General features: G+C 35.1%; 1 protein-coding gene across 1 annotated transcript; it reads left to right on the top strand.

Moving 5' to 3' along the window:
* Positions 1-745: 745 nt before the first annotated feature.
* On the top strand, positions 746-2,225 carry LOC137749268 (protein BIG GRAIN 1-like B). Its single transcript, XM_068489370.1, has 2 exons — positions 746-1,715; positions 1,794-2,225. Exons 1-2 carry the CDS (start codon positions 746-748, stop codon positions 2,180-2,182), a joined length of 1,359 nt encoding a protein of 452 aa, XP_068345471.1. The 3' UTR covers positions 2,183-2,225.
* Positions 2,226-11,734: the final 9,509 nt, after the last annotated feature.

Genomic DNA, 11,734 nt, shown 5'->3' with positions numbered 1-11,734 from the left:
ATTTTGAGATTTGTACTTATCCACTACACGAATCTCGAAATTCAAACTCATCTAACGATGATAAATATGATAACGAGTATACACCATATTAAATGGTGGTAAGCAAAAATACTTTCCCAAATCTTGGGGTCACCTCAAACTGAATTCAGCAGTTTCAGGCAAACTAATTAATCCAATAATGGCAGAAATTATATGTCCTTCAAATTAATAATTAATGTTAATTAACAATATACCACGTCATCATTGTCACGGTGGCCCCCACCTCCAGCTTGAACTTTGCATGCACGCGCTACCCTTCCCTCCCCTTGTTATTTATAAGACCGTGTGAAAAAGGAAATAGACTCACTCAGTTCCTCTCTCTCTCTCTCTTTCTCGCATCTTTGCTTTGCTTTGTGCTGTGTTTTCTCTGTTTCTAGCAGCAGGCGTGGCCTCTGGTCTTCATTACTCTCTCTATAACCCATGCTTTGTTTCTTTCTTCTTTTATTCTCTGACACAGAGACACACAGACACAGCGATCGTCACCATCATGAGAGAGCAAAAGCAGACCAAAGCTCGACTCTCTGTCTTCAAATTCTCGTCCCATTAATCATCTCAATCCCCCCCCCCTCTCTCTCTCTCTCTCTCTCTCTCTCTCTCTCTCTACCCAGCAGACAGAACCGAGAGAGCTCCATAATTAAACATCATTGAAACCCAGTACAACTGTTCCCCAATTCTGTACTTTGAACCACTATAAAACTAGACAAAAATGGAGAGGTGGGATATCAAATCACTCCCGAAAAACAGAGAAGGCCGCTCCAACCGACACAGCAGAGACAACCCATCTTTCTCTTCCACCCTCCTCGACTCCATTTACCGTTCCATCGACGAACCCACTGTCGGCGGCGATGAAGTGGTTTCGATGAGAGAAGAACAGCGCCACCTCATTTTCTACAAAGAAACCATGAAGAAAAAACAGAGCACCGCCGCCGCCACCACTACCAGCGGCCGACTAGGCCATGGACACTACAAAGAAGACCAGGAGCGTGAATTAGCGAACCTCCGACGAGCCTGCTTGGTCGAGAAATGGATGGAGAAGAAGGCAGCTGAGAAGTCCGTACCTGTGCGACGAAATTCCATGGCGGATTTCCAGACGACAAAGTCTAGATACAGTCACCAGAACGAGTTGCTGACGAATTCTAGTTCCAGTTCTTCAGATTCCAGTGGTGGGTTTTCTTCGTCGGAGTCGGACTCCATGTACGGATCAAAATCGAGGTTGTCATCGTCATGCTACAGCATGCACAGGCCGAAGCCAATTCGAACCAGCCTTTCGTCAGAAAAGGTTCCATTTGACGATCACCAGAGAAATTACCATCACAATTCACAGAAGAAGCACGAGAATGGGTTCGTGAAGACGAAATCAAAAGCGCTGAAGATTTACGGCGATTTGAAGAAGGTGAAGCAGCCGATTTCGCCAGGTGGTCGGCTAGCCAGTTTTCTCAATTCTCTGTTCAATGCAGGGCACGTGAAGAAGTCCAAAATTGACGATTTGGGTGCGGAGAGAAAATCGTCACCAAATTCGGGACAAATGGGGTATTCAAACCCGAGTAGTAGTTGTTCGTCAGCCTCTTCGTTTTCAAGGTCTTGCTTGCGAAAAGCGCCTCTTTCGAGAAGCGAGTTGAGTGGCATCAGCAGCAATGGTGATGCCGCGAAGAGGTCGGTGAGGTTTTGTCCTGTAAGTGTGATTGTGGATGAGGATTGCCGCCCGTGCGGACAAAAGACTCTACTTGAAGCACAGTCGGGTTTAATGGCCGCAGCTGTGATTGTGGATGAGGATTGCCGCCCGTGCGGACAAAAGACTCTACTTGAAGCACAGTCGGGTTTAATGGCCGCAGCTAAAGCTGCTGCGGCCATTAAACCGCCAACAAATGAAGATGTTGGACTTGAGTGTTGTGTAATGGAGGTTGATGAAGACGATGACCACGGCCGAAGAATCGAGGAAGTTGCGAGAGATTACTTGATGAAGAATTATCAGAAGAAGGATGATGAGGATGATGAGGATGATGATGCAGAGAGCTATGCAAGTTCTGATCTCTTTGAGTTGGATACTGCTGGGGTTGAAGAAAGGTACCGTGAAGAATTGCCTGTGTATGAGACTACCTTTTTCGACAGAAATCGAGCCATTGCTAATGCTTTGATCTTGTAATTCCCGGTAGGGGGTAAAGGAAAGGAGTTGGGGAAAATTTTAATTAGGCTTTTTAAAGTAAATGGTTTGGGGGTTTACATGACAAAAATAAAATTAATCAATTTCTCTCTTTCTTGCAGTAATTCTTACATCTCATTTCATTTTTCATATCATGTTTCTCTTTGAAGGGTAGAAAGTATATTTGGTTAATGATGTTTGTGCACAATCAAGAAACTTGGTTACATCTTATAGTTTCAGTGGTAGAACACTTTATTAGTTCGATTTAAAATACCACAGAAGATTGAGAGATGAAGAACGTTCACACCATAAGCTGTAAAAGAAGTAAAGAGATTTAGATGACGTAGTTAAAGGGCTTGGCAGATTTTCTACCGATACTATCTTCATGCACTACATAGATATATATGGTATGATCCAGAAGAAGGACTTATAGTCAACAAGCTTAATCTTGTTAATCACCTTTTTATTTTTTATTTATACACTTTTATATAAAATAAAACGTGATTCTTAACTAATTTGGTTATAATATTGATTAAAGTTATGGATGGGAGTGTGATTCTCATTGGCGGCGTGGATTTACCGGCAGTAAAATGAGTTGAATGATGAGCTTCTGGGAAAGAAAAGAGTGAAGTAGATGTGTGGTCTCCAAAGCTGTCGACAAAGGATCTAATTTTTTATCTCGTCGATCTATATGCCTTGATGTCAAATGCGGTTGGCTTTTGAGCTTAAGACATTTTCTCAATAAAGCATTTCAAAGATATTTACATGTGTATATCTATTGAGTGAATTAGGAAGACCAAAAAATTTAAATTAAATTTGTAAATCAAATAATGTTGTGGTTGATAATTGGTTTATTACTTAAGTGTTGATTAACATGCTTATTTTCTATCAATGACACATTATTTATATCGCAAATTTGATTTAAAAATTAGGAACTTTGACGAAAAACTTCTGGTATTGTTCACTTTAATGAAAAGTCATATTTTTATACTAAAAAGTCAATCCTGGTACTATTCATTTTACCCTTTATTTTGTTCTTATTGTTAAAACTCAAGGTTTTCAAGCAATTTTCATTAGTTTTCCTTTAACAATTTAATCTCTCTAGTATTATCCATATCTAAAACACTGCCCGTAAACTTCACTGTCAAACCAACATGCAATATATCAACCTATATAAAGCCATATATTTTTTGAGAAATTAGCTATAATAGAAGGATTTCAAACATAAGGTGCTAAAATAAGAAACTTAAAACTTTGCAGGTATAGAAATTTTAAAAGCATGAAAAGTCCAAAATGCTCATACTTAGAGCAACTCCAGCGTTGGAGCCCTCCCCCTGGCAATACACTATTCAATCCACCTAATGAACAGTAACTGCCCTTAATGAACAGTAAGTAGCCATGGCAATAGAATTTGCATCTCCACCGTTACACTTATAAATAATTATAATGAAAATAAGTAAGTAACAAATAAATAAATAATTATAATGAAAATAAGTAACTAGCAAATATATACATATATATATATATAAGTAACAAATATAATGAAAATAAGTAAGAAGGCTTCAAGTTTAGTAAATAATGAAAATAAGTAACTAGCAAATATATATATATATATATATATGTCATGTTAATCATAACATGGGGCTAGAGTTCCAAGTTTAGTAAATAAATAATACAAACAAATAAATAAATAAATAATACAAACAACATAATTATAATGTAACAAATAAGTAACAATAAATAATAAATTTTGTACGTAACAAATAAATAATACAAACAAATAATTATAATGTAAGTATGTAACAAATAAATAATACAAACAAATAATTATAATGTAAATTTGGGTATCAAATAAATAATATATTGTTACCTGATCCGAGTAATTTTCCCCACTTCGAATATTACTACTAGCTTGTGCCAAAGCGTCTCTCCACGTACTAAACGATTGGCTAAGTAATTTCCAACGACTGGACATCGATTCTTTGGTTCTTTTCCCACCAATTTTCTCAAGAAAATTGGTATGAATAAGACTCCACATTTCTCGCAACTGCATCTCATTACCCGTAAGCGAACTATGAGTAACTTCAACCCAGCTAGTACACAACGCAACATCTTCAATAAGCGACCAATTCATACCTGCACCAGTGGTTATTTTGTTGAAAAAAAATGGATTCAAACTTTGAGACAAAGAAAGGAATGTGATTGAAAGTAGTTGAGAAAATATGAAATTGTTGTGTAAGGTAGATGATAATGAGAAGGTATTTATAGAAAAGTAAAAACAATTTTTTTTACAATTTTTTTCAGATTTTTCAGATATTTTTTTGAATTTTTTTGAATTTTTTACAATTTTTTTTAAATTTTTATTCAATTAATTAATCTCTGCCGTTAGATATAAAAAAATTTGAATTCCAACGCTCCAGATTGTGCCACGTGTCACAACGGTAACTTTTCAGATTTTTAAAACTATTTTTTCATTTATTTTTTAATTTATAAAGCATTTTAATATCCACCGTTGATCTCAGATCGAACGGTGGATATTAAATTTGACTTTTTTTTTTTTTTTTACCGTTGAGATCTAACGGTCCACATTAAGTGACCGTTAGGATCTAACGCACCGTGGGAAGCCACGTGGCTTCCCAACGGTAACTGACAATTGCTTTTTTAAATTTTTTTTGTGTCGGCGACGCGCCCCCACGGGCGGGTGGGGTGCACACGCCTGACACAAAAAAATTTAAATAATGCGCTGACGCCACCCTGGCGTCAGCCTTGCGTCAGCCCCACCTCGAGCTCAAGGCCTGGCAATCCCTCACGGGCCTGGCCCTCGGGCCTTCCCCTGCCTTCGGCCTCCCCCACGCTGGAGCATTGATAGAGATTTTACCACACACGCAAATGGGTTAAAAACTCCTATATTACTTGCAAGAATGACAAGGTTGTTGTAGTATAAGCGGTTCTTGCAAGGTCGTTCTCCACAGGGATTATTAAATAATTCAAAACAAACCTAATTCCAATTAATTATTGTAAAGCAGAAAGTTGAGATGATTGGTTTTATAACCTACTTAAATTAAAACGAATTTAATTAATAAAAATAAACTAATTTGCAATATTAAAGATGAAGGGAAAAGACAACTGTTTTGGATAAATCAAATTAAGAAAACACTAGGGTTTCACCATCACCTAGCAATCCTATGTATTTTTATCAATTAATTATGATCTATACATGCCACTTTGAAGGTTAGGTTTTCCTAATTTATATTCTACTTGGAACCTCCAACATAGAACGTATATCTAACATGCAACCCGTCCGGACATTCGGATCAAATCTGAACATGAGAGACTCATTATGTTTTATGAAAACCCTTTGAAAAACCATGCAACCCTTAAGATGTGATGTTCATCTTAAGTGAAATTACAATTATTAATGACAACAAGCCAACATCAATTTCAGGGAACCTTCCGACCAAAATTGCATCAAATTACTTTTCTAAAGATCCTAATGGTGATCAGGCATTAAGTCAATTAGATAGTTTTAATCACGGTGATCAATAATTCAAAGTATGCATGCAATCAATCATAAGCAATTAAATAAAAATCACATATTCATGCTAAGGCTTACGGCTTCACCCTAGCAAAAGGAATTAGTTACGCATATTCATAATTGAAATCATAGAACATATTATTAAGAATAAAAGGAATGAAAACACCTTAAAGTAGAAAATCTCCAATAACCCTAGCCAAGTTCTCTGTATCCCCCAAAGTTGCATAAAAGAAAAGCCTCCCCAATTTAGAACGGCTGACCCCTTTTAATATCTCCCTCCAGCCAACACAAAAACCCTAACCATCAAGTATTTTATTCCCACTAAGAAACTAAATAATAATAAAATAAAATAGAAAATAAATTCCTAATTAAACTAGGAAAAGCTGCCAGAAACTGTTCAGCCACGTTTTAGCCTCAAATCTCCTCCAAATCCGGCCCAAGATAGCTTGTTTTAAAGATAAGAACATTCTGAACACATCTCCAGAAGGCCACACTGGAGCATCACCACCGGCCCTCGGGCCATTGTTTTGGAGCCCTTCCCCCGAGCAAAACCCCACGCTGGGGATGCTCTTATAAACTTTTTATTCATTATTCTTCTCACTTTCCTGAGTTTCCTTCCTTTCTCTCTCTCTTCTCTCTCAGTCTGCCGCTTGACCTACACTCCAAAAAACCAAAAAAAAAAAAAAAAAAAAAACTTGCCAAACGAAACTATTTTGTCGGGTTAAACAAGATTTTGTCGCCTAACATTTTAGGCTACGAATCTCCGTCGAGAAAAGACGGTTGTGTAATAGCCATTGCCTGAAGGTTCACCCGACAAAAATTAGATATTCACCGAGCAAACTTTGTTGATCCGACGAAACAAGGCCACAGGGTAAAGGAGTGTTGACCGACCTTTACCTGACGAACTTGTCTTGACCAATGGCATCTTCGTCGCGTTTGTGAAAAATAATACTTAAAAGTTTAATTTAAATAACAAAAAAAATCCAATAAAAGTTTGCTCAACAACATTGTTCGTCGGATAAAGCCGTTAAATATTTATTTTAATATTGGTAGTTTAAAAAATATTTAATTTTGTTTATTTATTTAATTCTAATTATATTAATCTAAAAAGTAAAAATAAATCACAACTTCAAAAAAATTGTTTAATTATATTAAAAATAAAATATTCGTACAATGTTATGTAACAAAAACTAAACTAATTAAATACAACTACTAGGGTGGTTGGTGAGATGGCTGAGGGTTGCTTCGAGGCTCAAGAATCCGAATGCCAAAAGGTGCTATAGCTTGGGCTATCCTAGCAATGTACTAACGCACGGCTTCTTAGTCACGCACAGCAGCTTCTCCGTCGCAAGCAACTTCTTCTCTTCGGCAACGTAACTTCTTCTCTTTGGTGCACTAGCTTCATCTCCAACTGCTGCAGTCTAGAAGACGTCCCAGTTGGAGGATGAGAGCAAGATGAAGGAAAACACCCCTCGAGGTCCCGAACCTAACTCGCTCCTAGGCTGTTGAATTCTTTGCCTTTCTATTGGCCAGCCTTCTACATCAGCAATTGTAGAGATACCTCTAGATCAGGTGTCAGCTGCTCTAATGTCTGGTTGCTAATGGGAAAGGTTGGCAAGGTACTCGTCTTTCTTCTGAGACATAGAAGCCTACAAAAATGTCGTAAGCGACTTGGTTGTTGTCAGTGATCTGGTTGCAATAATTGGCATGCATAACACCCAAGCTTCTACTTCTGGAAAATGTGAATCATTCGCTCACCATTCCTCGACCCGGTCAGATAGGGTCGAGAAACACAACACGAATGCTAAGTCTAGGTACAATACATGAACAAGGTTTTTTCACTTTTGCTTGTTTGATTTTAGTTTCGTAAGGCAAGGAAAAGGAAACTGATGTTTTTATATATGTTATTTGGTAAGAAAAAGAATAAGACAACAACAACGAGACACACATATATGTTGTTGGCTTGATTTTATTTCATTTTTTTGTGTTATTGTTGGCATCGTCTCTCCATGATTGGCGCTTAGAATCGCGGCAAGTGCTTCAGATCAAAATGCAAAATGTCAAAAGACACACAAGCTTTAACAGTTGTGTTTCGAACCAGTTACGCACACTTTAGAAGAAAAAAATAAAAGGAACTTTAATAAAAAGCTCTCAATACTATTTACTTTAATTAAAAATCACATTTTTACAATAAAAAGTCAATCATGATACTATTTTCTTTCCTCTTTATTTTGTCATTTTCGTTAAAATTCAAAATTTTCAAACTATTTTCTTTAGTTTTCTTAAAAATAAAAATATACTCTGGTACTTCACTTAAACAGAAGGTGGTTCGAGGAAAAAGTTTAAAGAAGGACACACCTTTATAGGTTGCCACAACTTTGTCTGAATTGAATATGCAAAACACATAGGAAAATATTTGGAAGATGTGAGAATTTGGTTGCTGAGAATTATTGGGAAGGAATTAACAATTAAGTTAATCTATAGTTGTCATTTAATATTACGGTTTAGTGGTATTTTTTTAACCACATTAGATAGATTATACCGTTTGTTAAAAAAAAAAAAAAAAAAAAGTTAACCTATAGTTTTATTTTAGAGAATTTTAACGAAAAGCTCCCCGTACTGTTCACTTTAACAAAAAATCATATGTTTACACTAAAAAGTCAATTCTTATACTATTTACTTTACCTTTTATTTTATCTTTATCTTTAAAACTCAAAATTTTTAAATAATTTTCATTAATTTTTCTTTTATTTTATGCATACACACACATGCGTTTAGATATATATATTCTAAAAGACTTGTGAGGACCACAAATATCATAACAGTTTGATATGCTAAATAAATTATCATGGCATCATTCTTACCTAAATTGTTTAAGGACACAATTCAAAGCTAACTTGGACTGTAGGAAAAGAAAAGGCTACTCTATGGTCGAAAGTGGTATAGGCTGAAATGGCTATACATAGTTTGAAAAAATAAAAAAAAACTAATGAAAATGATTTAAAAATTTTGAATTTTAATAATAAAAATAAAATAAAGTGTAAAGTGAATAGTACCATGATTGACTTTTTAATGTAAAAATGTAATTTTTCATTCAAATGAACAGTACCGAAATTTTTTCGTTAAGCTTTCCTTGAAAAAAAATGGTTGGAGTGGGAATATAATTTGGTATAATTGATACGTGTATTTTAAATTTGGTTAGTGCTTGTGGATTCAAGTGTACGGAATCAATTGTTGATTCTTAATTGATATAAATTTAAAATTATTTTATATTTATTTATAGTTCAATTGGTTAAGAACATCGAAACTTATGTTCGTTCGTGATCTCAAATGTATTAAGGGAACTTTAACGAAAAGTTCACAGTACTATTCATTTTAACGAAAAATCATATTTTTACACTAAAAAGTCAATCCTGATACTATTCACTTTACTTTTTATTTTGTCATTTTCGTTAAAACTCAAAGTTTTCAAGTTATTTTCATTAGTTTTCTCATGTACAACAAACCTACTAATTAAGATTTGAAATATTTAATATCCATTATGTTATATTCTAATTATCAATTTTTTAAATAGGTTAATATAATTTGAGCTAGTAAAGCACTATCTCATTAAGATTGAAGAAATATATTCTGTTCATGAAATATAACATTAATTTTATTTTGTTTCTCTTATTTGGAATAAGGAGAAGACGGTAATTGAGCTTTTTATTAAAAAAAAAAAAAAAAAAAAGGGGGACTAGCAGGTAGTTTTGTTACAGCAATTCATCATTCTGGAGATTGAAAAGACTCACATATGCATTTCAACCTCCCCCTGGCTACCATCGTGCAATTCACTAGCAGTAAGAATCAAATCAAGACATGCCGTGTGAAATACAGACGTGGAATTCGTCCCCAGCTACTGTACCATCTCGTGGTGATTGGTAGTTGAGTTTTTGACAATGTATTTGTGGAAATAAGTGCTTTATTTTGTATTTTGTATGTATCAAATGGCAATGTTGCATCCATCCTATGGTTGGTGAAGTAGGAGAAGTTGTTTTCAATGGTACCATTAGAACGATGGTGGGTTATGAGACCACCAACCCATCCATGAGTTGACCAATTTTTGTTGGATATTAACCCTAATCATGTTTGTAAATCTCGTCGCCCGTTAATTTATTCCAAACCTTTCCCGCTCTGACCATTAACCTTTCAGCTGGTATATATATGCAATGTATAATGAATATTTTCTCGGTTAGTAGGAATTCTTACTAAAAAAATTCTTAGTGGCCGATTTACAGAACCTTATGCTTATTATTAAAACTAGTTATATTTATAAATCACTCTGTGTAGATTATCACTATAGGAAATTAATTAAAACTCTTACACTATATTTGGATGAGGGAAATAAACTTGGAATTTGGATAAAAGTCAAAATTTATAAATTAACATCCACCAATTCCCTTATTTGAATTCATAAACATAGAAGTTTAGAATTTTCGCGTGAAAAAAAAAATTTGGAATTTGGAGCCTCCAATTCCCAACTTTATATTCTATGTAAATAGATGTCATTTTTCAATTTCATGATTGAGAGTTTAAAAATAACAAATTCTGTATTCAATTCCATTATTCTTTTAGGTTAACCAGACAAGAAAATTCACAATTTCTAGAAAATAAAATCTCATCATTTCAATTTTTCATCAATTTAAAATTCCTTAGTAATCTTAAATTTCTTCATCCAAACATAGTGTTAGTTAATCAATTGTAGCAAATTGATAGATAGTTTACTTAGTCAATTAAATGTAATATTTCAACTTCTATCTATTTACTATAGTTGATGAACTAAACGATGGTTTTTTTGCAGAGATGATCTTTACAAAGTAATTTATAATATGACCGGATTCAATCATAAACACGTAGTATAACGAGTTTTGAATAGAAATTCATACTCATCCTTTAGTAGCTAAGTATTGTTCATATATAAACCATAGTTTTGACTTTTTTCAAGCATACATTGTTACTAAGCAAGCCATAATATGCTTTGCAAGTTGCTTGGTTTAAAAAAGTTATAATATGTGGATGCAAATTTTCGCCAAGGATAGATTGACAAAAATCAAACTTGCAAAACAGATTACACCATTAAGTAATTGGAGAACACCCAAGAAAAGTGGAAGGGGGTGTCCATCAAAAGGGTCTCTTATACCTAAGTCATAAATAGTTTGAGAGAATCTGAACAAAGAGAATTCAGAGTAGTAAGTGACGATTACTAATTTCCCTATTTGACTTGGCTGTTTATAGAAGAGACTCCTTATAGGCAGCTTGGAAGCATGGTTGCAAGTCATGCTGGGTAGACCTCTATGTTTCGCTAGCATAGTGTATACCACACTCTACAGACTATTGGCATTGGCTTGGTGGTAGGCGCAATCTTTGGATAATGAGTTTGCAGGAACGGAGTACACCCAGGGGAGACTCCGAAGAGCCTACCCCTACTTCCTTGGGCTGGGGGAGGCACAATAATAGAACTAGGGATATCGTGGACCCGAAGAACAGCTTGACTTGTATATAAGCCTGAAGGCCAAAGACCTGTAGGATATGCCGATGCTTAGCCCATTAATGGCTTGTGTGTGATTTTCTCTCAACTTTAAGGATAAATTCGTCATATTGAACTAATAATTCACTTGCCGTTCTCTTATTAGCTGTGTTTAATTTATGTCTCCACATAATAACTTTAAACAAAAAAAAAGTAGGAAAGATAGTGTGCTTCTTAAAAGAAAGAATGAGTAAATAATAAGAGGAAAGTCCCTTTGCAGGACTATGAAAGGATTCGATCGTGCAAAGTTTCATAGAAAAACGAGCGTAGGACTGTAATTTGGCACCAAAAATATGCGCGACAAGTCTTTGTCGTGCATGGAACATTTACCAGATGGTCAATTTTTTTATTCAGAATAATGAATGCCATATTTACGGCAGGGTTTTGCGCGACGGAGGCTTCGTCACGCAAAGACCCCAAGTGTCCTTTAAATTTGCAGGTTTTCTCTCCCTTT

Source organism: Pyrus communis, chromosome 11 (genome assembly GCF_963583255.1).
Source record: "Pyrus communis chromosome 11, drPyrComm1.1, whole genome shotgun sequence".
Taxonomy (NCBI): domain Eukaryota; kingdom Viridiplantae; phylum Streptophyta; class Magnoliopsida; order Rosales; family Rosaceae; genus Pyrus; species Pyrus communis.
The sequence above is the reverse complement of the archived record's forward strand: the minus strand, read 5'-3'. Positions and strand labels throughout refer to the sequence as shown.

What these genes read in the sequence shown, in the direction of transcription:
- LOC137749268 (XM_068489370.1), top strand. Translation starts at nt 746, where the DNA reads ATGGAGAGGTGGGATATCAAATCACTCCCGAAAAACAGAGAAGGCCGC. An exon ending in GGTGAGGTTTTGTCCTGTAA is followed by an intron (nt 1,716 to 1,793) that starts GTGTGATTGTGG and finishes TAATGGCCGCAG; the next exon opens with CTGTGATTGTGGATGAGGAT.